This window comes from Kogia breviceps, chromosome 15 (genome assembly GCF_026419965.1).
Source record: "Kogia breviceps isolate mKogBre1 chromosome 15, mKogBre1 haplotype 1, whole genome shotgun sequence".
NCBI classification, from domain to species: Eukaryota; Metazoa; Chordata; class Mammalia; order Artiodactyla; family Physeteridae; genus Kogia; species Kogia breviceps.
The window spans coordinates 66,590,377-66,617,608 of record NC_081324.1 but is presented as its reverse complement, the minus strand read 5'-3'; the positions used below and the strand labels follow the sequence as shown (position 1 = coordinate 66,617,608).

Sequence of the window (27,232 nt, the reverse complement as noted above, 5' to 3'; positions counted from 1 at the left end):
TGGAGCAACAGGCTGAAACCACTTCCCCACAACCCCGTATCACAGTGGTTAAAAGCACAGATTCTATACTCAGAAGGTGCTGGTAGGAACCACAGTTCCACTACCTACCAGCTGTTGTCCTCAACTGTAAAATGGGACAGTAATCCTGGGCTCAAATGGTCATTATAGGGACTATATGCCTGGCACATGGCAAGTACAAAAAAATGAGTCTATATTATTATTGTTATTATTTGACAGACAGGATTCCAGACCCCACCTCCCAGGCTCCAACTCCCTTTGACGTCCATGGAGACCTGTGGGAGGCACCCTGACCTCTATCATAGGGGACAGAGTGGTTTTCCCCAGTGGGTCTGAGCTCTTGGGTCCCCTGGCTGATTCCTTATGTTGTCTTGGGTATGTTGGCTCTCTCTGGGTCTCAGTTTCCTCCCTTTGTTGAATTCTGGACTTCCTGTTCCCTATTTAACTCCACAGAGCTGCAAGAGGCCGACGCTGAGGGGCTTGGAAGCGAGAAGCATGACAGATAAGGTCAATATCTGTGCAAAGGTGTGTCGGCTGGGGAAGGGGAGTTGTGTGATTGACCCTGCTCCATCTGAGGTGGTCCCTGAGGTACTTCAGCGTAGGGGCAAGGTGCTGCCGGCCACTTAGTCCCTGCTCTGAGGTGACCCGGACCAGGTGTCCCGAAAGCAGCCTGGGGGCAGCGGCCAAGCCAGGGCACTGAAGCGAGGAGGGGGCGGAGTCGAGGGAGGGGACAAGGTCTCACGAACAAAGAGGAGGGCGGAGAGGGACAGTCCTGAAGGCTCCGCGAATAGTACTATCCCGGGCCACTTACCGCGGCTTTGGGCGCCCTCCCTGACTTTGGCGCAAAGCTGCATCCTCCTGGTGACGCCCACCCGACCAGCGAAGGCCGCTTGAACCGTGGCCCTAAGACTGCAAACCCCTACAACCTAGGCCCGTGAGGGGCGGGGGCCTCTACTAGGGGCGTGGCCGTCAAATTGAATTTCCCCAATGGGGCACGAGGGTGGGCGGGACCCCCCCCAGGATTTGTTGGCGCCTTGGCGCGGGGCGGGACCCGCGGGGCTGCTGGCGCGGCTGGACGGGCGGCGCTTGCAGAATCCCGGGGACTGTTGCTGAGCGGGCTTCGCATCTCGGTCGCGGCGCCTTCCGCCTGACCGCTCCTAGTCCATCTGTTGGATCCCAAACGACCTAAGCTGAGCCCGTGCCGGACTAAGAGGTGGGTGTGCGGACCTCCGGGCGGCAGCAGGACCCCCGACGGGTCCGAGGGTGGAACCCGGATAGGTGGACTCCCAGGGTTCCGGAACTCCTTAACCTGGGAGCCCCCACCCATCCACAGGGGCTCTAACCCATGCGATAAAGTTCTGAAGACCTGGGGGAAGGACGCTCATGAACCTCCAGGAGGCTCTACGACCCCCAGGGGTGCTAGTCTGTCGGGGCAGAAACCCTGAGGAAGCTCCTACGTTCCTCTGAGACCCCTCGCAATCTTCGGGGACCTCACACTGTGTGACAGGGAGCCATGGAACTGGAGTGGAGCAGCGGCGGGAATCCCTGAGGAGAAAAAGACTTCCCTGGGAGTCCTAGATTCTGCGTTAGGGACCCCTGCCCCTCAGAAGACATGGGGGAACTCAAGAGTGTCCACAGAACCCAAGTCTGGTGATTGCTAAGTGAAGGACCCCAGCAGAGGGCGGCTGGGAGGTTGCTACCTGTCCGAGCCTACAGGGATGGGAAAAGCAAGCAGCGACTTGAACGGGCAGAGTCCGAAGAACCCCAACTGCGTGGACTAGGACTTCCCCCAGACCCATTCACCGGATGGGATGACTCGACAAGTGACTGTTCTGGGGAGGGGGAAGGGATGACTGAGTGATGAATCAACAGGAGCGGGGGCAATCCAGGGGCCATGTCAGTCACCATACATTAACTAAGCCCCTACGGTGTGTCACGCTGTGGGACCTCAAATTCCAGAAAGACATTAGGGCTGCAGGGGGAAGGAAAGAGCTACAGTGGAAGGCTGGGCTAGGATTTAGGGGGCCATTTTGATACGCAGTGATAGAGCAAGAGGGAGTGTCCTGAGCCCCTGAGGGCACTTTGGAAGGGGACTTCAGAAGCTAGAGGTGGCCAAGATTAAATCCATTCCCTGTCCTCTGGGTCTTTCGGATCCTCCTTCCCCAATGACAGTCCTCTGGTCCTCTCCAATCCTGTTTGCCTAAATCCAGAAGCTGGACGGATCAGTTTCTGAAGGCTCTTCCAGGTGGGGAACTGAATTCTAAGTGTGTGAACTGGCAGGAGGAGTGGGGTGCCTGGACACCTGGCTTCATGAGGTCAGGGCAGTTGGCATCAGGGGGAGGGCGGGAAAGGGAGGAGTGGAGAGGGGTGTGTACAGAGGGCTGTCCTCAAGAATTAGAAGATAGAATGTTACCTCCAATGGCTTAAGTTACCTGGGGGAATGAGAGTGGCAAAGGCAGCAAGGACTTGGATATGGGTTTAGCCCATAGCCGGAGGATGAGCTTTTGGGGTGAGTGGGGGCTGGGCAGGCCCTGAGGATGGGTGGGTGGGGCAGGAAGCTGTGGAGTGTGGTGGGCACCCCCTGGTGGTGAGCACAGCTTGGGTGGGCCTTCCTGGGCCCTGGCTTCACAATCCAGGTCCCTACCCTCCCTGTTTGATGCTTAGATATGGCAAGGGCCCAGCTTAGGCCACACAGCAAGCTAGCAGTCCAGCTGGCTGGACTGGAACCAGGGACTCCTACTCTTGGTTTGTTGAGTTTTCCAGCACGCTACCGTAGGGCAGAGGGCACCTCCCGGCCAGGAATCACATCACAGATAAGGATCAGACACCAATGGATAGTCATGGGTTAGAGGGGGAAACTGAGGCACAAAGCCCAAGTGCCTGTGGTTTCTAGAGGCCCCAGAAGGCCTGATTCATGTCTGTCCCCTGCAGAATTTCCTGAGCTGGTGTCAGCTGCCAAAGGCACTGGGGAACTCACCAGGAGGGGACGGACGGACCTAGGGGCCAGCAAGATGGCGGACGAAACATTAGCTGGGCTGGATGAGGGAGCCTTGCGGAAGCTGGTAAGTAGTTCCATTATCCCTACTATGAGGACAGACAAGACAGGCCAGAGAGGCAGGGCCTGTCCAGGATACCTCTCAGCTGACAAGAGGAGGTGATGGGGGAGGGCGCAGGAGAAGGGCTTTGGGGAACAGGGCTACGCCTGTTCCACGTGGCCGATGCAGAGGAGCTGGTGGCATGTGCTTGTCCATGCCAGGTGCTGAGGCCTTGTTCCTCCCAGCCCCCCAATGCTACCACCTGTTTAAATAGTAACTGGTGAGGACTCACCCATGGGCAGTCACAGGTGTGGGGAGGTTGGATTTGCCTCTCTCAAGCAACAGCCTGGGCAGTACCCACCCCTGAAGGCTGGCCCAATGATAACAGTAGCAGCAATGATTAATAAGCCAGGTCACAGCAGGGAGCAGTCTGGGCGCTAAGCACACCATCTCACAGGATGTTTACAGTAGCTCCAAGAGCCAGGAGGACACTGTGGCTCAGAGAGGTGAAATCACCTGCCCAAGGGCACCCAGCTTGGAAAAGGGTGTGCCAGGATCCAAACAAACCCCAAAAGGGGTCATGGGGGACCAAGAGACCTGGATAAGTCAAGTCCAGAAGAGCCCATAGAGAGAGACAGGCCTTGGGGACCCTTATGAACACTGTGACTTCTAATCTGTCATTTTTCCCACTCTGAGCCTCAGTTTCTTTATCTGTAAAATGGGAGGTGGGGGGATGTGTGTGAACATAATATCTAGGTCCTACAGTTGGCATGGGGATGGAATGAGGCGTGGGCCCAGATCTTGGCATGGAAGAAGGATGGGCCCACTCTATCCCCTTTCCCCAGCTTCTTCTTGAACCCCCCCTCCCCCCCAACACACATACCATGCACAGAGAGGATGTGGGGCAATATAGCAGGGCAGGCATGTGCCCACCAGCAAGGGCAGGGTGCATTGGAACTGGAAGAGGGGCCAGAGCTCCACCCCCCAGCCCCTGACCCTTGTCCAGGGGGTAAATTAAAGATTTACCTTCCCTGGGAGAAGGCAAATGACCCACCCCACCCCCATACCACTCCTCTAGAGGCAGGGGCTGGAACCAGCTAGCTCAGCCCAGTCACTGGGCAGTGCCCAGCCACTGCCATCATCTACCCAAGGCACTCGACCTCTGTGTCCTTGGACAGCACCTTAGACTTTAGGTGTCTGCCACTGCCACAGGCGCTGTGTGCAGTCTGAGGGAGATGGGTTTCCAAAGGGTCCCACCATGTCAGCTCAACCTCCCATCAGGAAGTCAGAATCCTAATGCGGGTAGTGGAGAGAAAGCCAGGTCTTTGCTCATCCCCTTCTCTAGGGGTCCACTCTGAGGCTCAGGGTTCCCCAGCCGCCACCCCCCACCCTATGCGGGTTTGGGTGCTGGAAAAGGGTTTCAGAGAAGCCGGAGCATTGACTGTAGTCCGCCCCCCCAACCCTGGCCCCCTCCCTGGGAAAGGACTAGCAAGACCCCGCCCCTTGTCTCGGGATCCCGGAGGTCTTTCCCATTTCGGGACCGGGGTCCTCCACCGCCGGGCTCCCGCCATTACTGCGCCCCAGAGCTCCCGAGGGTCCCGCCCCGCGCGCGCCGGCCTCCTGGCAGACACTGGGGCGTCCGGAGCCGGGTTCCTCTCCGCGGAGCCGGGCCTTATAAGGGAAAGCTGACCCGAGCCCCAGCGTCCGGCCGATTTAGGGACCCGGGGACCCGCTCCCAACCTCGGCTCCTGAACATTTCTGCGAACAGGGAGGGGGGCTGTGCGGGATGGGGACACCTAGGGACACGAGCACCACGTGCTCCTCTGCCACATATCCGGACGCCCTCCGCCTCGGTCCCGGGTTCTAGATCGGGCTCCGACACTCACTAGCTGGGTGACCTGCGGAAGCTGCTTAAGTCTTTGAACCTGGGTTTCCTCTCTAGCCGGGGATATTAAAGCAGGCGGAACCTGGGCGGTTTCCTGTCCTGCTGGCTCCTGGCTGGGCGCCTTGCACGGGGCTGCGTGGGAGAGGCGTGGGCGGTGCAGGCGGCTGCGGTCGCGGGGCCCGCAGGCCTTCAGCGCCCCCTGGCTAGGCCACGCTTCACTGCCGGCCGGTCCTCCATCGGTCAACTGGAGGAGCTGGGACTGAGCGAATGCCTGGAAAGTCTCCTCCGTAGTGCTGGTGGGGAGACTGAGGCCCAGGAAGACGCCGGGGCCTGTCAGACGCCCCCAGCAGCGAGCAAAGTACCCGGAGGCCCGGCCCCCGGGAAGAGGAAGCACCCTCTTTCCTCCCAGGAGAATTTCACTGGGCAGTTTCGGAAACCCCCCCATCTCCTTCCCTTTCCCCCAGTGGACAATGGCGCTTTGTACTTCCTTCCCTCCCAACAACAGCCCCCTCCACTCAGGATGGTGGGGCCTGAGAGGACGGGGAACACAGGACACACATCAGGGACACTGTGGGCGGACCTTTGTCTCCAGGCCCAAAGGGAAGGGTCATGCGGGAGGGTGACCAGTGGGATGAGATTGTCCATTCCACAACCCTGCCCCACCCACTTGGGGGATCAGACAGAAGCTCCCATTTTCCAGAGGGGGACACTGAAGCTCCCAGGGGTTGCAGAAGTGACTAAGTTCCCAAATCAGGCTTTTTTCAGGGAGGAGAACCCCATCTCTGGAGCCCAGGGGGCTGGGAAGGGACACACAGGAGACAAAGGGCTAGTCATTGCATCTCTGAGCCCCTTTACCCTCTGCACAGGAGGGGCTGGACCAGCTGTCCCCTCAGGTCTGGAATCTTCTAGTGTACCACAGAGGGCTCTGGGCCTGAGTCAAGGCCAGGACTGAGGGTGGGAAGGTGAGCCTTCTCCACATCCCCCACATTATAGGCCCCCTTAAGCCCCAGGGCATCTCTAGTCCAGGCTGGAAGGGTCCCCACTATAGTACAAGGATCTTCAAGGTACCCACCATAGCAGGCAGACCCCAGCCACAGAGATATCCTCAGCCCAGGGAAGGCCCCGGAGTCATGGAAACCTGGGTTCAAATCCTGGCTCAGGTCACTTGACCATAAGCAAATCACGTCCCCCTAAGCCTCAGTTTCCTCATCTGTCAAATGGGACTAATAAATTGCCTAGGGTTTCTGTGAAGTTAGGACAAGTAAGGGGCTCAGCACAGGATCCGGCACATGGTTTCTCAGTAAATGTTACAGATGCCTCTGGGTATCTTGTCCTCACTTGCCCTCACTTCTCTCTCTCCCCTCCTGACTGGCTGGAACCAACTATACATAGCTCCGCAAGGTGGGGGTGACCCCAAGTCACTGCCCCCATCCTCACCCACAGCCCTAAAGGGAAGCCATTGTCCCGTCTGACAAATGAGATGTTAACCAAGACCACGGATGTTAAGGATATGATCCTGACCACCCAGCCAGGACTGGATTGGGGCTGGAGCCAGCTGAGGGTCCTGGCTTGAGCCTTCTGGGGGCCCTCCCATATCTCCTCAGGAATGTGGAGACTGAAGGCTCCCTGGAGGGCTCTGTCACTTGTCTCTACCCTCTTCAGACAGGGACAAGTGAGCTCATGGCTAAGCTGGCCCAGCCCACGCTCCCTGCTGAAACCTTTCCCCCTCCCACCATGCTCCCCTGTGGAGCAAGAAGGAATGATGGGAGAGGAGGCTAAAAAGGAAGGGACTAGAGGGTTCCTGGGCCTACCCCTGAATGATTTGGGGGTGGGGGCAAAGGAAATCGCTTTGCCTATACTTGCTCCCACCTGGCACACACCTACACTGGAGGCTTATCTCTGCCATTATCTTCCTGGCGGCCCTGGGCCTGTCCTCTCTCCCTTGGGCCACAGAGGTTCTGTAGGGGGTAGAGGAGTGAGGGGGGCAACAGGATTGGCTGACTGCCCAGAGAAGGTGCCCTTTCCTCGACCTGGTTAGACCAGCCACCCCCAATCTCCCAGGGAGTGACAGGCTAAGAAGCTGGTGGGAGCACCTGTCCCCCATGGATGCCCTCTCTAGGGCCCTGGGTGGACCCTAGTGCAGCTGCCTTATCTGTCTGGGGTGTTGGCCCTCCCACTCTGAGCCCCTGCCCCTTTGCCCCTTCAGTGGTGGCTAGAGCAGGACCAGTGCAGGGAGAATAATAGCCCCCAGTCAGGCAGGGAGCTATGACTCCTGAGGGCCTGCCCCTGCCTCAGTTTCCCCATCTGTCCAATGTGGACGAGGCTGCCACCCATCAGCAGGGCTGTGGTACTCTGGGAGTCTCTCGTGCTCACAGCTGGATTCCAGCAGCCCAATCACCCTTCCCTCCCCAGGGACACTGTTAAGGGCCCATGGGATGGCCTCCCTCCTCCTGCCAGGACTCCCTGGCTCTTGGGGGTTTGATGAAGGGCTCTGAGAGGCAGGAGTTGAGTCACAGGAATGAGCGCCTGACTTGGCACCTGGCACAGGTGGGTGGTTGCTGGCTGCCCACTCTTAGTGAATCTTAGTTCACTGTGGGCTGTCCAGAAGCCCTCGCTGCATGATCTGAGTCTCCCCCTGAGACCAAGTTTGGGCGGGCAGGCAGGCACATGACGGGCTTGGGGCAGAGGGAGTGGAGACAGACCACTCATTGTGCCCCAGGCCGAGCCGTGGGCGGCCAGTGCCCACCCTCTGTCCCTGGCAGCCAAAATGACCTGCCCCTCACCACCCCTTGCCCTGCAGCTGGAGGTCACAGCAGATCTGGCAGAGCGGCGGCGCATCCGCTCAGCCATCCGGGAGCTGCAGCGGCAGGAGCTGGAGCGCGAGGAGGAGGCCCTGGCATCCAAGCGCTTCCGTGCCGAGCGGCAGGACAACAAGGAGAACTGGCTGCAGTGAGTGGCGAGGGGTTGGACGTGCAGGTGGGGCTGAATGTGCCAGGGCTCAGCTCGTGTTGTGCAGGCAGGCATGAGCCAGGTGTCTGCTGCCCATCTGGGTGTGCAAATGGCAGCACAGGCATGCATTTGGAGTACACAGGGATGTTGGTGGGCACGGACCACGTGCCAGTCATGGTGTCCTGGCCACGCCCATGTGATATTAGCGCTCAGGTCCATGGGCGTGCATGTGTCAGCTTGTAGCCAGAGGGTGTGCACAGCTACCTGCCCCTCTGCCAAGGTTCCAGGTACCCTGTCCTGGCCTCTGCCCTCAGCCCACATCCTCCATGACCTGGCCCTGGCAATGGAGGTTATAGTCATGGTGTCCCTGCAGCTCTCAGCAGCGGGAGGCTGAGCAGCAGGCTGCTCTGGCACGGCTGGCAGGACGGCTGGAGTCCATGAGTGATGTGGAGGAGCTGACTACACTGGTGAGGCCTGGGCCAGGGCAGGGGATGGGGGCAGGGCAGGTGAAGACCTGGACTCCACATACCCGTGGCCCACACCTCACCTACAGCTGCGAGGCGCTGCTGAGTACGAGGAACGCAAGCTGATCCGAGCCGCTATCCGCCGCGTACGGGCCCAGGAGATTGAGGGTACGCACCCTGCCCTGGCCCCACCCCTGCCCTGCTGCATGCTGCCCCCAGCAACCCCCCACTCTGACCCCCTGTCACTCACCTGACACTTTTCCCTTTCCCTCCAGCCGCCACATTGGCTGGAAGGTTGTGCAGCGGGCGTCCCAACAGTGGCTCAAGAGAGGACAGCAAGGGGCAGGCAGCACACAGGCTGGACCGGTATGAGGTAAGGGCTGTGGGCAAGGTCCTGTGCCCATGGACGCCAACAGCACAGAGCACCTGTGTGTCTTTGCTAGATGGGTACTTAACTGAGGGGGCCCCCAGCGTGTGTTTGGGGGACAGTGGGACTCTATGTCAGGCCTCTGCCCACTCTCCCAGGCACCTTCTGGTCACATGTCTCCACTCCAGAGTTTGTCTCTACCCAGGCCTCCCCCGCAAAGCCAGCTTGTCTACACTGCTCCCAGGTTCCTGACTGTCTCTCATTACCACCCTGTTGACCTCCCTGCTGGCCTCCCCGCCTCCACGCCTACCTTCCACCCCCACGCTGGCCATCAGTCTCCACCCAGCAGACAGAGGGATCTCCCTGAAATGAAAATCAGACCCTGGTACTTGCCCAGCTTAAACCATCCGAGGCTGCTCCTCTCCCTCCGTACAGCGCACATCCTTACCTTGGCTTATCAGGTCCTGCTGTCAGGGGCCAGTGGGCTCTGTTCTCGAGGGAGTGTGGGTGAGAGGTCGGGTCATGCAGGTTCCCTAAGTGGCCAGCAGAGGCCGCTGGGTCCCTGGTCCTGGCAGGACTACCCACTAACCCCGTAATTAACCAGGCAGAGGCCAGGGGTCAGGGGCCTCCACACCAGAAATAGATTAAGTCTGGGAGTCCCCAGCAGGTCTCCTGCTGTCCCCAACCCCTGCCATTAGGATCTGGTCATCTCTGAACTGCCCTTGACTAGGCAGTGTCAAGAGGTTGGGAAGTGGGGATCAAAGACCGCCCATGGTGTGCCAGTGACCGTGCTCGTGCAGGTGTGCCTGCAGGAAACCGTGTCCAGCCCCTCTGCTTTGCATGCCCTGCCCTGGGTGCCTGCCAGCCTGGAGAGCCTTGGCCACATCCTGTGGGTCTCCCGCAGGTGCCGAAGCCAGAGGAACAGGAGCAACAGGCAGAGGTCCCAGAGCCAACCCCGACCCCCAGTGGCACCAGCCATGATGTGACCACAGTGACACTACTGCTTCGGGCCCCACCTGGGGGCACACCCAGCTCACCTGCCTCAGCCGACAGTTCACCCACCACTACCTCTCCTGAGCCTCCACCGGAGCCTGCCGAGGCCCCATACCCTGCCACTGAGGCTCTGGGCGGCCCCAAGCCACCTCCCAGCCCGCCCAGGGCTGCCAGCCCTGAGCCCCAGGAGCCTCCAGCCACCCCCAGCACGGAGGGGCAGGTGGTCAACAAGGTGAGTCTAGATGAGGGTCAGGGATGCCAGGCAGGTGAGCTCCCCAGTCTGGGAGTCAGGCCCTGCCCATGCCGTGTCTCCCCTGCAGCTCCTGCCTGGCCCCACAGAGCCCCCTGCTGCCCACGGCCCTACCAAAGGTCCCTCTGACACCAAGAGAGCAGGTAGGGTTCCAGCAGAGATAGTAGGGGCATCTGCCTCCCTGGGCCTCCCCTTCCCTGCCTGGAAAATGGGTTCTTGTGCCTAGATGGCTCCAGTGCCCTCAGGTCCAGGCAGGCTCTGACACTCCTCCCACTGCTCCTGAGGTGTCCCCGCCCCTGCCCCCCCACTCCCCCCCACATGGCCAGAGGCCTCCCTGCAGCCTTGAAAGGCAACAGGCCTCAGGCACATTCTTTTCCCCAATAAGGGAGTGCGCCCATCTCCCAGCTGGAGCCGTGGGCAGTGCTGGCCAGGGGGCGTGTCCACCATCCCCATCAGCAGGGAGAATCTGGGCACCCTTCCTCCAGCCCAAGCCTAGCCCAAGCCCCCAGGAGTGTCCAAGTTATCCCGGGGTCGGGGAAGGAGAGGCCTGTAAGAGAGATGCAGCTGAGTGGGGAGGCCAGGAGCTGTGGGAGGTGCAGGATGGGCTGGGGAGGCTGGGGAGGTTGAGGTGCAGGAAGGGGTTGGGAGGCTGAGGAGGTGTGGAAGAGAGGACTATGAAAGGTGGACCCCACCATCCACTCTCCTCTCTCTGCTCCCACATGGCCGCCACCGCCTTTCCATGCTGCCAGACCTGGCTGGCCCTCGCCCCTGCCAACGCTCCCTGTCTGTGCTGAGCCCCCGCCAGCCAGTCCAGAACCGAGGTACTGCCAGTTCCCACAACCCTGGGCTCTGGGAAGTCCCTGTCCCATCCAACCACTGACAGCCCTCCTGTCCCTTCTAGAGCCCACCCCCCTTGCCAGTGGACCTTCCTCGTTCCAGCGGCCTGGCTCCGTACGGGACCGTGTGCGCAAGTTCACATCCGATTCTCCTATGGCTGCTGGGCCCCAGGAAGGCCCACTCCGGGCAGCCCAGGGTCCCTCGACCCCTGCAAGGCTCCCAGGCTCCTCCCGCATCAGCACCACCCCTGCCTCCTCCTCCAGGGGCCCCTCCTCACAGGGCACCAGTGACACCTCCTCCCAGTTCAACAAGGATCAGCGAAGAACAGCCCGGCCCCTGGCCCAGCTTCAGAGCTGCTCCAGGGAGGAGGGCCCCAGGGGGCGGAGCTTGGCTGTCAGGCCCCTTGAAAACAGAGCAGGGGGGCCCATGGCCCGCTCAGAGGCGCCCAGTGCCCCGCTAGCTGTGGCCGTGGGCACTGCTGAGCCAGGGGCCAGTATGAAGACCACATTCACCATCGAGATCAAGGATGGCCGGGGCCAGGCCTCCACAGGCCGGGTGCTGCTGCCTACAGGCAACCAGAGGGCAGGTAGGCCTCCCCACTGCCTCCCCACTGCTGGGGATGACTGCCTGCAGCCACCCAGCTCTGCACATAGGACAGGTGCTGTGGTCAGGGCTCAGGGTGTCTCCAAAGGGTGCACTGGGAGCGACAGGCACCATCAACCTGGACTGGCATTACCCTCACCCCACCTGATCCTGACCATAGTCCTTCTCCCTATCCAGAACTGACGCTGGGGCTGCAGGCGCTCCCCACCCTCCTTAGCACCAGCAGTGGGGGCAAGAGCACCATCACGCATATCAGCAGCCCTGGGAACCTGGCTCGGCTGGGCAGTGTCACTCACGTCACCAGCTTCAGCCATGCCGCCCCTGGTAGCCGAGGAGGCTGCAGCATTAAGGTGAGCCCTTCCTCACCCCACCAGCCTCACCATCAGCCACCTCATGTAGACTGCTTCAGGGTGCAGGGCTCTCAGGGCTCCTCTGCTCTGCTCTTCCCCTACTGCACACACGGGAAACTGAGGCCCACAGAGAGAAGGTGACCAGTCCACAGCCAGTTGGTGGCAGAGCTAAGGCCAGACCCTCGCCTATCAGCCACTAGACATGTCAGAATCTCACTCTGTACTGGCCTTAAGCTTCCCACATGATGATCTCTGGTCCTTACTCCAGAATTGGTCGGTTCATTCCTCGTGAACAGATGGGAAAACTGAGGCTCAGAGAAGGGTAATAAGGGCTTGCCCCCCTCTTCCTGTAGCAGCCCCAGTGGCCCTGCTCCCAGCCTATACTGAACCTCAGCCCCAAGGTGCAGAGCCGCTCATCTGCTCATCCAAGATCAGCCTGGCCCCTTAGGAGATTGGAGATTAGTGATTATCATCTCTGTCAACATCTCAGGGTGGGGGGGCTGGGCAGAAGCACTGAGGGGGGACAGGCAAGGGGGTGCCAGTCAGGTGAGGCAGCAGCCTAGCAGGTGCCACGGGAACTGAATCTGCCGCACCCTTCCATTATTCATTCTGGAGCCCGGGATCAGCTGGCTGGGAGCTCAGCCTGGGAAGGGATCCCCAGCAGGCCACCCAGCTGCCCAGGTAATGGCCTCTGTGCTGTTCCAGGGGCTGAATGGGACTTTGAAGTGAAATGGTTAGAGCCAGCTTTGGGCTTTCTCAAGGGTGACAGGGAGAGGGTGGGGGCAGGAAAGCACCCTTCCCCTCACAGAGCAGGATCTAACTGCTCTCTGCCAAGGGAGTGAGGAGAGGGTGGCTGAGGCCCTTGGGGTGGATGGGAGGTGCCACAGGGAGCGCCAGGTAGGACCACCTACTTGCCTCAGTTTCCCCATCCAGAACCAAGAGGAGGCAGATCGTGTGCCTGTAATGTACTTGCTCAGAGTCTGTGGTTGCATCTGAGCACCAGAGGCAGGCAGAGGACATTTATCTCAGGGACAAGGCACTTGCTACTGCAGATTGCTTGAAGTCCTGCCTCTCTGTGCCTCCATTGCCCCCATCGGTTCAAGGCTTTCTAAAACAGCATGGCATGAGGGCAGAGGACTCAGGCTCTGGAGTCTGGCAGACTGGGTCCTCACGGCTAATGCACATGGTGGCCCAGACAGGCCCATGCCTTGCTCCCTGCCTCAGTTTCCCCACCTATGGGGCATGGGTTCCTGGCCTCGGCAGTCCTTCAGAACCTGTGCAGTCTTTCTGTACTGCCAGTCTGTGATCTCTGCAGGGCCAGGGCCAGGCCTGGCGGTCCGCCTGCTTGGGCAGGCCACCCCTCCCCCACTGCCCCCTCCAGAGGGAGCCCAGAATAGGTTTCTATTTGGGCTACAGCCCCAGCTGGCAGGTGGCGGGCTGGGAGGCCAGCAGGGGCGGGGCAGGCCCACTGCCCTTGCCTTCGCCCTCAGGCCAGCTGCAAAGACTGACTCTGCCAGACAGAAGCAGCAGTCCCTACCACTGCCCCCTTCGTCACCCCACCATAGAGCCCCCACCATCACCATGCCGGGGGTACCGGGGCCCAGGTCTGAGCTGGCCACAGCCCTCGAGGAGAGATTGGGCCGGGCGTTGGAGGAGCTGCAGGCAGTGGCGGAGGCAGGCCGGGCGGCAGTGACCCAGGCAGCTGAGGCAGCTGCCTCGGCCGTGGAGCCGGTGGCCCGGGCAGCTGAAGAGCTGCGGGCAGAAACGGCAGCGCTGAGCCGGCGGCTGGATGCGCTGGGCAGGCAGGTGGAGGTGCTGAGCCTGCGGCTGGGGGTCCCGCTTGTGCCTGACCTTGAGCCCGAGCTGGAGCCCAGTGAGCTGCTCCTGGCCGCTGCCGACCCTGAGGCCCTCTTCCAGGCGGCCGAGGATGCTGGGACCCCTGTGGCCCACCCGCCTGCCTTCAGCACCCGCCGCCGCTCCTCTGCAAGCCTTGCCCACAGCGGCAGTCTCGTAAGTCCTTACGGGCTGCAGGGAGGCGGGTGGTTTTGAGCCAGGCTCTGCCTCTGCTCAGTGACCCTAGGTGGCCTACCACCTTCTCTGAGCCTCAGTTTATCTATCTGTACAGGGGACTGGGGCACTAGCACTCCAAGACTGAGGCGAGATGGTGCCAGGCTCCTGGCCCTGAGGCACACGTGGCAACTGCCCTGGCAGCCCCTGGCCAGGGCCCAGCCTCTAGCCCCACCCCCACTCCCTGCCCCTGCCAGGCCGAGCCTCCCTGAAACAGCTGCCACCTCGGCTCCCCTTACCCTTACAGCAAACAGAGAGGCCCTGCCAGGAGGGGAGGGGCTCTGATAGTTAGGCTGGGGGCTTGTCTGCAAGGGGCTGGGAAGATGCCCTGGGAGGGGTGTGGGGCTAGGTTGGGGTTGGAGGCCCCTGAGGGGGTGATTCATGCTAGGGGGTGTGGGGAGCAGGGGCGAGCTTCAGAGAGGACTTGGCTCTGGGCAGCCCCAATCAGACACCTGGTCAGGAGCCTATGGGCCCTGATCCAGCTCCCTTGGTGTGTTGAGGGTGGGCATGTGCTTGCTGCCTGGGCACTGGCCCAGGAGGACCCAGGCTTTGGGAACAGGCAGGACAGAGCACAGCCTGCCTGGGAGGGGGCTTGGAATGAAGCAGCAGAAGGAACTCAGATTCAGGAGTTAGGCTAGCATCAGCTCAGATCCCAGTCTGCATCACACTTATAGAAGGACTGTGGGCAAGTCATGCAGCTACCTTGAGCCTCAGTTTTCCCTTCTGTTAAATAGGGACAGTAAAATACCTAGTGTTCATACAGTGCTCACCACTGAATGGAAATCACCATTATTGCCTCCCTTAATTGTATTAAGACAGTTCTGGGTACATGGGAAGCCCTATAACAAGGCTCTCAGTGCCTCTTCTGTGAGCCTGACATCAACATGGTCATCCTTGGGCAGGCAGTCCAGCTGGCTAGTGGTATTTCAAAGTCTGTGCCAGAAGCCCCAGGGCCTGGCCCCCTGTCCTTTGGGGCATGGTTGGTTTCATTTACACCCCTGCTTAAAGTCCATGCCCTCTCCCCACCACACAGATGGAGCCAGAACCGGCAGAGTCCCCCTCTGCAGCAGTGGAGGTGGCCAATGGTGCCGAGCAGACCCGCATGGACAAAGCACCAGAGAGGCGGAGCCCTCTGAGCGCCGAGGAGCTGATGGCCATTGAGGATGAGAGTATCCTGGACAAGATGGTATGGCCAGATCTGGTGGACTGGGGGTTGGCAGGGGCTGGAGCCAGCGGGCACCAGATAGGCAATGACAGGGATTCTGTCTGCAGCTGGATCAGACTATGGACTTTGAGGAGCGGAAGCTCATCCGGGCTGCGCTACGTGAGCTCCGACAAAGGAAGAGAGGTAGAGAGCCCGATGCCCTGCCCCCAGATCCAGCTGCTCCCCTCACTGAGGTCCATTCGTGGACACTCTAGCTCAGTAACGCCCTCCCCAGCTTCTTCTCTAGACTCAGCTTCTCCTTTTCTAGACCCAGCTCTTCCCTTGCCTCCTTCCCCCAGATCCAGCTGCTCCGTTCCCTAGCTGCTTCTCTCCAGCTTCTTAGACCCAGAACCAGCTTCTCTTCTCCTTCCTAGACCCAGTTACTCTCTCCCCCAGCTACTCCTCCTTGCTTCTCCAAGTTCTGTCAAGTACTCCTTCCCTGAATCCAGATACTCCTCCCAGCTGCTTCTCTCTCCTCAGGGTCCACTGATGACCACCTTAGCCTCTGCTTCCTCCCTGCTTCCCCTTCCCTGAACACAGCTACTTCCTCCCTGGACTCAGCTATTCCTTCTTCCAGATTCTAGATTCATTTGCTTCTCCAGATACTCTCAATTACTCCCTCTGCTTCCTGCAGGGCCCACCCACCTGCTTCTTCTTTAGGCCCAATTACCCCCTTTGTCAGCTTCTCTCCCAATTACTCTTTCCCTGGATCGAATTACTTCTCAGATACCTACAATCACTCCAACCGTGGATTTAGATATTTCTTCCTCTAGCTGCTCTTCTCTCTGCTAAGACCTATTTGAAGGCCCACTCAGCTACTGCCGTCACTCAGCTTCTCCTTCCCTGGCCTCTGCTGCTTCCTCCTAGATGGAGATACTCCCTCCGGACTCAGCTACTCATTCCCACAGAAACTCCCTTCTTGGATCCAAATACTCTCCCTTTGAGTTCAACTATTCCATGTCCCCTTGTTTCTGAGTGCACCACACCCTGCCATTCCCTCCCAAGTTATAGCTACCCCCTCACCCCCAGCTACTCCTAGAGAGAGCTGTTGTCCCCTGTGTCTTCAGTATTGCTAACAAGTTGCCCTCCACCCCATCCGTGTGCCCCGTGTGCCCATGCATATGTGCTTTGTGGGCGATGGTGGCCTTCTGGGCATGCATGGGGCATTCCCCGCCCAGACCAGCGGGACAAGGAACGGGAACGGCGGCTGCAAGAGACACGGGCCCGGCCAGTGGAGGGCCGTGGCAACACGGCCACCAAGACCACCACGCGACACAGCCAACAGACAGCCGACGGCTCAGCTGTCAGCACTGTCACCAAGACTGAGCGGCTCGTCCACTCCAGTAAGGGGCTGAGCAGGGCTCAGGGCTCAGGGTGGGAACATGTCTACCTTTCTGGGCCCTGTGCCCCTCACACCCTTCCTCTCATCCCTGCCCCCGCAGATGATGGCAGACGGACGGCCCGCACCACCACGGTGGAGTCGAGTTTTGTGAGGCGCTCAGAGAGTAAGGCCGCCCAGCGTCTTATGCCTGCCTGCCAGCCCACCTTCCTCAAACTCTCTCTCCGAACTTCTGTCTGTGTGTCTCTCTGTCCAGCCATCACTTTCTCTTTTCTGCCTGTGGCTACCTCCATCCCTCTACCAGCCTCCTGCCCCATCTCCCACATCCAGCCCAGGACCTCACCCTGATCCCCTTCCCCTTTCTTGCAGATGGTGGTGGCAGCACCATGATGCAAACTAAGACCTTTTCCTCTTCATCATCCAAGAAGATGGGCAGGTGAGCACAGGTACCCACTCCCAGACCATGGAGGAGTCAGTGTCTCAGGGGACCTCACTGCACACCCATTCTACAAGAGGGGACACAGCCAGGGAGGGGCAGAGTGGGAGTCAAACCACTCCTGCTTGCCTTGCCATCTCACCTAATTCTCAACCGCACCATGGAGGGGGGGGCGGGCAGAGATTTCCTCATGGTCTTAGAGAAGCCTCCCCACCACACTGAGCTGCTGGTGCCACTGCCATTTCCCAGTGTCTGCAGACCACATCCCACGTCACAGAGCATCTTTACATCTTAGCCCCATGAAGGTGGGATACACCCTATGTTATAGAGCATTTGGGGGCAGGTAGGATCAGAATTCAGACTGGGAACCAGAGGGGTCCAGGAACTCTGAGTCAGAGATTTATGTTCAAGTCCTTGCGCTGCCCCCCATGCTCTCTGAAATCTAAGGCCAAAGGCCTCTGTTTCCTCATCTTCAGTGGAAGTGGGAAAAGTCCCTCCATACTCTTGTGAAGTTTAAAATGACACAGAAAAACTCAATAGACACTAGCTATTATTATTATTACCATTACTATTATCACATTGGTTGTCATTATTAGTTGATAGGGCCCAGAATCTAAGCTCACCTGTAACCTGATGATACAATGAGCCTTCGCAGAAAACTCCCAGGGTCCAAGTCTGTTGAAAAGAGCTTGGCTTCCATTTTCTTGTCGTTTGAGCCTCAGTCTACTCTTCTGTAAATTGGGTGTAATGAGAGCACCTCCCTTGCTGGCCAGCGTTGCCGGTGGTGAAGATACCGCAAGAGTGTAGGGTCTGGAGTGTGACAAGACCCCTCCCTTGACTCGTGGGGATCGAGGCTCAGGAGCGGCCCTCCCCAGCCCTGACAGTGGCATGCTCACCCCTCAGTATCTTCGACCGAGAGGATGAGGCCAGCCCACGGCCCGGCAGCCTAGCGGCGCTGGAGAAACTCCAGGCAGAGAGGAAGAAAGAGCTGATGAAGGCACAGAGCCTGCCCAAGACCTCGGCCTCCCAGGCGCGCAAGGCCATGATTGAGAAGCTGGAGAAGGAAGGCGCCACGTGGTGAGCAGCAGTGGGCGGGGCGGGGCCTAAAGACCGCACGGGCTGGGGTCTGGGCTGTGGTGGGCGGGGCCAGAGACGAGAAGGGCGCGGCTGGAGCTGTGGGGGGCGGGGCCTGAAGGTAAAGAAGGCGGGGCTGGGGCCTACTCGAGTGGGTGGATGGAAGAGGCGTCCCTTGTAACCCGGCTCCCGACACCGACCCCGCAGCAGCTCTGGCGGACCCCGCGCAGCTGTGCAGCGCTCCAGCAGCATCGGTGTCCCCAGTGCCAACAGCATCAAGCAGATGTTGCTGGACTGGTGCCGAGCCAAGACGCGTGGCTACGAGGTGAGCTCTGTGAGACCAGGTGGCCAGGCGAGGGCCTCCCCACCCTCACAAGGCCCCAGGTGCAGCTGTACCCTTCACAGCCACCATGTCTGACAGGGAAGATGGGAATTCCTCTTCTGGGATGAAACAGGCTCAAAGAGGACACATAAAATGCCCTAGATTCCAGGATAAGTGATTAAGTGGCAGGGCCTAATGAGGGCCCTTGGATGGTGGGCACGGTTCAGGGCCAGACCCCACCCTTAGAGTCCCCTCCTCATTGCTCTGTCGGAGGCACTGGGTAAATTTCTGTACATAAGGGAAGGAGTGATAGGGCATGACCATGGCCTTAACTGGGTGGTGCTGGGCCTCTTGGTCACTCTGTCCCCCTTAGCAACAGACATGGGAGTTAACAAACTGAGTTGGAGGAGGCTACCTACTGTGCAACCTTGAGCAAGCTACAGGGCCTCTCTGAGCTCAGTTGCCCTAGATCTGGATTACCAAAACACTGGAGGGTGAGAACTTCCCCAGTTGTCCAGTGGTTAAGACTCCATACTTCCACTGCAGGGAGCATGGGTTTGATCCCTGATTGGGGGAGTTCTGCATGCATGCCTCATGGTGTGGTTAAAAAACAAAACAAAACAAACAAAACACTGGAAGGTGGAGGACATAGGGGGGCTGACCAGTCTTCCCACTACCCATAGCATGTGGACATCCAGAACTTCTCCTCGAGTTGGAGTGACGGGATGGCCTTCTGTGCCCTGGTGCACAACTTCTTCCCTGAAGCCTTCGATTATGGGCAGCTCAGCCCACACAACCGGCGCCAGAACTTCGAGATGGCCTTCTCATCCGCCGAGTAAGTGTGGGTCCCAGCCCTGCTGGTGTCAGCTGGGTGTCTGGGGCTGGGCATCTGGGCCGGGCCCAGCTGCCCCGAGGCCCCCTGGAGCTGGTCAGCTGCACTGTCATTCAGCGGCTGAGACCCCCCTTCCCCAGAAAGCCCCCATCCTCTTCCACCCCACCCACCTGTTGCTGAGCGTGCCAGGTGCCCGCCGGAACGAAGGAGCCAGAGGCCCGCCTACCAGCCCGGGCCAAGGCCCATCAGGTGGCCCTGTCCATATCCCCTCCATCCTCCCTCTGCCCCCTTCTCCCTCTATCTCTCCCTTTCTCTGTCCTGCTCTCCTCCCACTATCACCAGAGCTTCCTGCTCCCACGGGATCCTGGCTGGAGATTCCAAAAGGAGGATCCTGGCCCGGGCACCGTGCCCGCCCAGCCTATATAGGTGTTGCCAGAGGCTTATATAGGACATCAGCAAGCCCTCCACTTTGGAATCGTTGCCCCATCTGCTCACCTCACCCTCAGCACCCTCCTCCATCTGTCTTTCCTTATCTTTCTCTTTCTGGTTCCCCCCCCCCCGGATTTCTTCCTCTTTCTCCTCCCTCCACCTCCTCTCACGCCTCCCTCACCCCCCTCCCTGGGGCACAGCCCTCCTCTCCAACCTCAGCGCCAACGCCATCGTCCCCACCCCTTGTTCCCTCCCGCTTGCCCCGAGAGTTCTCTGCACCTGTGACTGATCTGGCCCCCCACCCCTGTCTGCATTGCACACCATTAGTGATGGGTAGTGAGCGGCACGTCCACAATGGGGAGGGGGCATGCGGGGGGCTGGCAGACTGCAGCACTGAGAACGTAACTGAACTCATGTCTCTGTGTGTGTATGTGTGTGTCTCTCTGTTCTCCTCCCCTCTCTTCTCTGCCTCTACCCCTGCTGCCCCACTCGGGCCCCGCCCCCCTGCCCCTTCCCGGCCCCCTACCCTCCCCAGGACCCATGCGGACTGCCCGCAGCTCCTGGACACAGAGGACATGGTGCGGCTTCGAGAGCCTGACTGGAAGTGCGTGTACACGTACATCCAGGAGTTCTACCGCTGTCTGGTCCAGAAGGGGCTGGTAAAAACCAAAAAGTCCTAACCCCTGCTGGGGTCCCACGGTGAGGAATGCCGCCTTGCTCCCCTGTCCCATTTCGCTGCCCCGCCGGAATCTGCTCAGTGGGGCACAAAGAAAAGCCGGGGAAATGGCGGGAGTGGGGGTGGGTAAGCAGGGGGACCCTGAGAAGAGCCTGAAGGAGCCAGGCACGGCCTTATCTTCTGTTCAGGACCTCAAAGGCAAGACTATTCTCCTCAATGGGCAGTGATGATCCAGTTGGGCAGGACTGAGAAGGAGGAAGCCCAGGAGGCCATGGGATCCCCAGGGAGACACCCGACCCAGCTGGCAGGTCCAGGACAGCTCTCAGAAAAGTGCAAACTAAGCTGGCATCTGAATGACAAGTTCAGGCTAAAGGAGGGAGAGGGAGTCCCAGGCAGAGGAATCAGCCAGTGCACAGGGGTGGGGTCGAGGGAGGTGGAGGGCATGGCACACCCAGGAAGGGAAGGACATTTATTTAGTCTGGATGTGAGGGGGAGGAAGGGGTCACAGTCAGGAGTCTGAACTTCCTTCTGAGGACAACAAGAGTCATAAAAGGTTTGCAAACAGAGAAGGGATGTATGTGGTCTGGTAGCATTGAAGAACAATTCTTGAGTGAGGCCTGGATGAGGGATGGGGAGGGAGGGGATGGACTAGACAGCTAGAGAAGCTTAAGCAGAGGGATGGGTTTTTTGATGGACCCATTAGGGAGGGAGAAGGAGGGTCAGGGAAGCCTCCCAGGCCTCCAGTTTGTGCACTGGGAAGTTGGGGGTGCCATGCTCCAAGTTGAGGTGCTCAGGAGCAAGGCCAGTTTAACAGGAAGTTATTTCTGGTGGGGGTCCTGGATCCCCAAGCCAGCTGTAGCATTTCCTGTCTGGTCATCTCACCTCAGGGCCACAGTAGAGAATTCAGATCCTGAGCTAACTGCCCATTACAGACCAGGAGCTCAGAGGAGAAAAGTGGGCTCAGAGCGTGCCAGGGGTTGTTAGGTCAGAGCTAGGGCCAAAAACTGGAACTCCAGACTCCCCACCTTGTGACTGTTTTCCTTGCCCCATCACTTTTCCCACCCATTTTGTAGGGAGAAGAAAAGACGAAGGCCCAGAGGGAGAAAGGGGATTGCCTAAAGTAATGTGAATCAGGGACAGAGCTAGCAGTGCACTCAGATGCCCGTTGGGGCCTGGAGCCATTGTGGGGGGCAGCCCACACATGCACACATATACTCAGAGAAGCTGTGCAGGTGAGGGAAAGATGGGCATGTTGCTGTCTCCAGGTCATATATGGACTTAGGAGCTGCTGCCCAGCAGGCCAGCCTGGAGGGAGAGGGACCCAGTCCGGCCCAGTTCCAGTTGGAAAGTGTGACTCAGCAGTGCTGTTGCTTGAATTGCCTGGTGTTTGGCCTGTCACTGGGGCAGCTGGAGCCCTGAGCCGTGAGCCCCGGTGTAAACAATGGCTTTATAAGGTCTCCAGGGAAGACACCAGAGATGGGAGGGAGCTCCACTTTGGGAGAGGCCAGGATCCCTGGGGAGATAGCCACAGCTGGAAGAAGCTGCAGAGAGAGGCTGCCTCTTCACCACAGTACAGCTGAAACAGGCTGGGGCAGAGACGACCTCAAGGGCACATAGCACCTCAACAAGAGAGTCAGAAACCTCTCACTCATCCTAGGTGCTTCCAAGGACCCAAATGAAGCAAAGAACGACTATACTATTGTGGAAAAATGGGGAAACTGAGTCACAGGGCAGGGTTTTCTCTAGCTACCACAGCTGGCCAGGAGTAGAGCCTTGACAGAAACAGGTCTCCTGCTTCCCAGGCTTCTTCCCCAAAGGAGTCCTGATGAGCTGAGAGTAGGCCCCAGCCCTTACATTGTTTGACCTTGAAGGTCTGACCTTGAAGGCACAAGATGGGAGGTAGTCCTGGGCCCTTGGGTGTTTTGGGAACAGGAGCAATTCCTGCCCTCATGCCTTCCCTGCCAAAGGAAACTCACTTAACAACATTGACAGTGCTAACTATATGCCAGGCATGGCACATGGGAGGGAGCAAGTCCTGCCCCTGAATGTGATGCAATTGGTCCAGTTTGTATTGATTGGGACACTCATCTGCTTCCCCTGCTCTACCCAACTGGGTAATAAGGGTTAAAGAACTGTCTCTCAGACATACACACACACCTCGCTGGCCACCATCTCACACATCAGGGATGTCCCTTGAGGCAGATGGGGGTTCTCAGGCTGCTCTATAGGAGGTACCAAGCCAGGGAGCTGGCAGATAATCCTGGGCCCAGAGGGTCACTGGAGTGGGTCCTGGATGCAGGGAAAGATTTGAGGCCCCTTGGGTATAACGGCCCAACTGAGAGGCTTGTGCCAGCTGGAGTGTGCCATTGAGGGTGAGAAGGAGGTAGCCCTCCAGAGAGAAGTGGGCAGGGTCTGGAGTGAGGACCTCCTCAGGGCTAGGGGTTGAGACCCCAACCCTGTGCTGGGTCTGCTGCACCTGGGCCATGGGATGGGGCAGGGATCTCCTCCTTCACCTCCACATGCCTTGGCCTTGCTCCCCACAGAGGCCTCCAGGCTTGGGTGGCTGGGGCCTGGGGCTTCTGCCTTCCTAGAAGGCTTTTCCCCCATTCAGTCGATCAGGAGTCGAGTTTATGGAAGACCAGCGGGCTGCGGCGTTGTAAAGACCTCTGGGTAGAGGGTCGCCGCAAGAGTCGGGGCCGGCACTGACAACCACCCCCGTGCCCCCCTCCCCGCAGGATGCTGGTGGACTGCGTACCCCTCGTGGAGGTGGAGGACATGATGATCATGGGCAAGAAGCCCGACCCCAAGTGCGTTTTCACCTACGTGCAGTCGCTCTACAACCACCTGCGGCGCCACGAGCTGCGCCTGCGTGGCAAGAATGTCTAGCTTCCCCGCCGCCCGCAAGGCCGCAGTGGCAAGCTGCCCCCACCATCCAGGCACCGTCCCCTCCCTGTGCGCCTGGCCACCGCTGCCCTGTCTGTTGCGACACCTTCCCACGCATACACACGCAGCGTTTTGATAAATTATTGGTTTTCAACGACATTGATTCCTCTCTGCCTCCCCTGGGGGGCTGAATGGAGGGCAGCTGGGCAAGGTGTGCCCACGTCCCCACTCTGGCAGCCAGGCAGCTGGGGATGCGGGGGTCTCCCATGGGTATTCGGGGAGCTCTTATTCCTCACCCGCCCGCAGCAAAGAAGGAGTCGAGTCTCGCTGAAGGCGGAAGGGGATTTAGTGGAGCTGGGGAGGGAAGAAAGAGGGTTAGGAGGGACCCCCCCCCCAACTCCACCCCTGCTGACTCAGGGACTGGGCGTCGGCCCTCAGCGAGGGTGGTGCTCCCGGGCCGCTGAGCGCTTCATTCTGTCCCCAGGGCTCAGGCAGGGTGGTGCCGCGTCCCCAGACCTACAGGTCAGCGCGGTCAGGAGCGCCTTCGGCGGGCCTAGCGGGCGCCCGCAGGTACTCTGGGGGCACAGGCTCGTCGGGTGACGCCTTGCGGTAGAAGCCGAGCTCCTGCACCAGCGCGTTGATCTCCTCGCGGGTCATGTCGCTAAGTGGGATTCGCTGAAGCAGAAGAGGGGCGGGGTCAGCGCGCCGGGCCCCGCCTCTCGCCCCGCCTCCCCCCAGTCCACCTCCCCAGGCCTCACCTCCAGTTCCTCAAAGCGTTGGCCCAGCAGCACGAGCTCCGGGTCGGCCCCCGGGAGGTGTTTCATTACCAGGTTGTGACTGGAGATGGTGTTAAGGTGGGTAGTGGTGGGCGGAGGCAGGTGGGGTGTCCCGGGGTCTTGTCGATGTGAACACTACCTCGTCTGCCCAAGCAAGGTAGGGATACCCATTTACACGTGAGGAAATTAGGGTTCAAAGAAGTAAGGGGGCCTCCTCTCTGTGCCGGTTCTGTGGCAGTCATCACTAGTCAATTTCTCTTGCCAATCCAAGACCATCTCAGAATTCGCTGGGCAGCCACTATCAATCAATCCCACTTGTCAGTTGAAGACCATTTGTGATCCCTATCTGTGAAGTTAAGTGGAAGGAAATTCTTGCAGATACCCTCCCCTTTCTCCCTCCCCCAGAACAGAAGGAGGATACTAGAGTGGGATGTCCTGGGTGACGAAGGCCTTCACCTGGGGAGGAACCAGAGCATCAGACCCCAACCATCTCCAGGTACCAACAGGAAACTGAAGCCCAGTGAGGTCACACAGCAAGTCAGGTGCAGGTTCCTGACTCCCAGCCTAGGGAACCTCCCCCAGCCGGTCATTGGGACCATGTTGCCCACCCCCAAAGAGGCTCAAGGGGGACACAACTGGGGATCCCTTCCTTCAAACTCACCTCCTTCAGGCGATTAAGCTGTCATCCCCCACATGTCTGGAGGGGAACAAAATGGCATAGGTCAGGAGTGACACATCTACCCTCACCCTCATTCCCCAGCTGGGCATTGGATCGAGCTGTGAATTACTCCCTGGAACAGCAGTTACTAAGATGTGGAAATGGAGGCCCCTTGTGGGTAGAAGGAGGAACTCTGTACAGATGGGGAAGCTGAGGCCCACCCACACTAGAGGAAAAGAGGAGCAAGACCAGAAACCCAAAGGGCACTTACCAGCCTTGGGGCTCTTGCCTGCACAACTTACTGACTGTTGACCCACGCCCAATGCCCAAGAGAAATGATCACCCTACCCCCTCAGGCCATAGAGACCTGGACCTGGTCTTTGGTCCCTAGAACCTCAGGGTGGAGGCAGACCAGAAGGAAACAGCCCAGAACTTCCGTGAGAGGCCCTATTAGAGACACCTACCATCTGGTCCCTACCTCATCCGGTGCAGAGCTGGCTCTCCCTGCCACCTGCAGCCTAGCCCTACAGACCATCTGGTTGCTTCCCCAACAAAGGAGGCTGGGAGGGCCCCTCCCTATACTCCCTGAAAGGGAGTCCGGACCCCAGGATTACCCGTTCTAGTCCTCCCTCTTCCCCGCCCCCGCCCCCCCCCCCCCACTTTTTTCAGGCAGAAAACTAAGGCCCAGAGAGGGTCTGTGATGATCCAAGCCACACAGGGACTTTGGTGGGGCATTTCATGGCAGGGGAGGGTGGGGGGATTGCTGCAGAGTAAGAATTGGTAAGGCAGTTCCCAGTCCCCTTCCCCAGGTGGCAGGGAGGCTCCCAGAAAGTCTTTTGTCCCCCAGGCAAAGAGAGCGAGACCAACCGGAACTGGGGTAGGGAGGAATTCCAGGAAAAAGAGAAGTGATGGGGGGATGGGAGGTTGGGCTCCAGAGGACGGAGTTGGGAAAGTCCTAGGCCAGAAGAAGTTAGGCCAATGTGTCAGGGGCCCGATGTCCGGCCGGATGGGAAACTGGGGAGGGGTTCAGATTTCCAGGCCTCAAGATCGGTTGTCTCGGGCTTCCACGGTGGGTGCTGGGGCGTTCTGGGGCTGGGGAGTGGGAGGGACAGTCCTGGTGCCGAGAGGGACATGGGAGTCGGGAGGGTCCTGTGTCAGAACGGGCGGTGATTCCAAAGCCAAGGGACCACGGGGTTAGGGGTCGGTGGTCCCTAGCCTGGGGGCCGCCGCACTCACCTCTACCCGGCCTCGGGCCAGGCCGTGTAGACGGTTCCAGTCGGGCCGGAAGGTGGTGGTGGCGGCCGCGACTGCCGCGAGGAGCAGCAGCAGGGGCGGCGAAAGCAGCGGGAGGCGCATTGAAACCCGGCCGAAGATGATCCGCAAACTAGAGGCGAACCGTCCAGCCACTGCGCCACGTCTGGGCCCGCGAGCTGGCCAGGTCCCACCCCGCAAGGGACCACGCCCCCAGCTCTCGGTCTCCGCCCAGGGCCTGCGTGGGGGCCGCCCGCGCTCTCCCTGCAGGGTTTGGGCTCCTCTCCGGCCCTCAGCCCTTTACTTTCCCAGCCCCGAGGGTGTCCACCCTCCCTCTGCTGACCGAGAGCATGGACGCTCCGACAGGATGCGGCCAGGCAGTGCCCCCTCACGCCTGCAGGGGGAGCGGGCGGGATGCGGACGGACACGCGAGTTTCTGGGTCACACACCCGATTTGAAGATGGGGAAACTGAGGCCTGGGGAATCATTTTTTGTGTTTTTTATTTCTCTGGATGAAATTCCGATCTGGATTTCAATTTCCTGAGCACACGTGTGGCGATGGGAATATTACGTCGGGGCTGGGAGGATAAAAGGGTTAATACATATTAGAAAGCTCTTTAGAACAGTACCTGGCACAGTACCTCAGAAAGGCCCCATGAACTCCGTTTTACAAGTTAGGTAACAGACTCAGAAAGGTAAAACAATTAAGGTGTGGATCTGGGATTTGAACCCAAAACATGCCTGTGTTCATCTCACCAAGACAAAGATGACTAGATCAGGATGCTACTTCCCCTCTTCAAGCCTAAGGCAGACACAGCACATTGATCACAATGCTCTTTCCCACCAAATCTAGCCTGGGACTCAGAATTCTCCTCAACATCAAACCAAGGCTGCATTATGACCAGTTTTGCCTTCCTGGGCCCCTTCCTTTATTAAAAAACATATATTAAAAATTGGATTTTACAACTGCTTTGATTTTTAAAAATGAATGTAATCCAGGCTGGATTCATGATTGCTTATTCATTTTTTTCTTCCGATTTTAAAAGAAGTTAAAATTAAAATATTTTTGTGGACCCCTAAAAGTATGATGGGCCCTAGACACTGAACCTAATGGAAAGTTAGTTCCGCCCTTTGTTCATACCGTGCTACCTCCCATTCACTGACTTGATTGTGAAGATATAATAATAATAGGCTTAGGGCTGTTATTTAATATCCATTCTCTATAAATACATGAGGACACAGTAAATATAATTGGTTCTATCCAGATTATTGAAATGACAGGCTATGTCTAACACTCTATTTACTGCTGTGGAAGTGGGAATTCATCCAAGCTTTCTGAAAGGCAATTTGATACAATAAATCAAAACCCTAAAAATATTTCTTCTACCCAGTATTCCACTTCTCAGAATTTGACCCAAAGTAATCTTCAGAGAGGGAATCAATTGTTAGGTCAAGATGTTTATCAAGACACTGTTTATCATGGTGAAAAACTGGAGAGAAGACAGAAGCATGTCACAGCAGGGGATTAGTTAAA

The 27,232-nt window shown here is 58.8% G+C and overlaps 2 protein-coding genes across 17 annotated transcripts; one reads left to right on the top strand and one right to left on the bottom strand.

Moving 5' to 3' along the window:
* The first annotated feature begins 792 nt into the window (after positions 1-792).
* SMTN (smoothelin) lies at positions 793-23,170 on the top strand. Of its 16 annotated transcripts, none has more exons than XM_067014348.1 (22): positions 1,068-1,231; positions 2,950-3,080; positions 7,739-7,887; positions 8,261-8,354; positions 8,441-8,519; positions 8,627-8,724; positions 9,623-9,943; positions 10,032-10,104; positions 10,711-10,782; positions 10,863-11,384; positions 11,579-11,751; positions 13,669-13,761; positions 14,852-15,004; positions 15,091-15,166; positions 16,201-16,365; positions 16,465-16,527; positions 16,731-16,797; positions 17,701-17,874; positions 18,082-18,196; positions 18,877-19,028; positions 19,990-20,153; positions 22,866-23,170. In XM_067014348.1, the coding sequence occupies exons 2-21, from the start codon at positions 3,030-3,032 to the stop codon at positions 20,132-20,134; spliced, it is 2,835 nt and encodes a 944-aa protein (XP_066870449.1). In that variant the 5' UTR covers positions 1,068-1,231; positions 2,950-3,029; the 3' UTR covers positions 20,135-20,153; positions 22,866-23,170. The 16 variants fall into 16 exon arrangements, with proteins under 16 accessions (XP_066870453.1, XP_066870455.1, XP_066870452.1 ...); XM_067014347.1 differs by having other exon boundaries at positions 18,079-18,196; XM_067014352.1 differs by lacking the exon at positions 13,669-13,761 and having other exon boundaries at positions 793-1,231; positions 18,079-18,196.
* Positions 23,171-23,341: 171 nt separating this feature from the next.
* Positions 23,342-26,036, bottom strand: SELENOM (selenoprotein M). The gene is made up of 5 exons (XM_059040183.2): positions 25,684-26,036; positions 24,451-24,486; positions 24,211-24,245; positions 23,772-23,850; positions 23,342-23,688 (listed from the first exon to the last, which is right to left on the bottom strand). The coding sequence occupies exons 1-5, from the start codon at positions 25,801-25,803 to the stop codon at positions 23,530-23,532; spliced, it is 429 nt and encodes a 142-aa protein (XP_058896166.1). The 5' UTR covers positions 25,804-26,036; the 3' UTR covers positions 23,342-23,529.
* Positions 26,037-27,232: the final 1,196 nt, after the last annotated feature.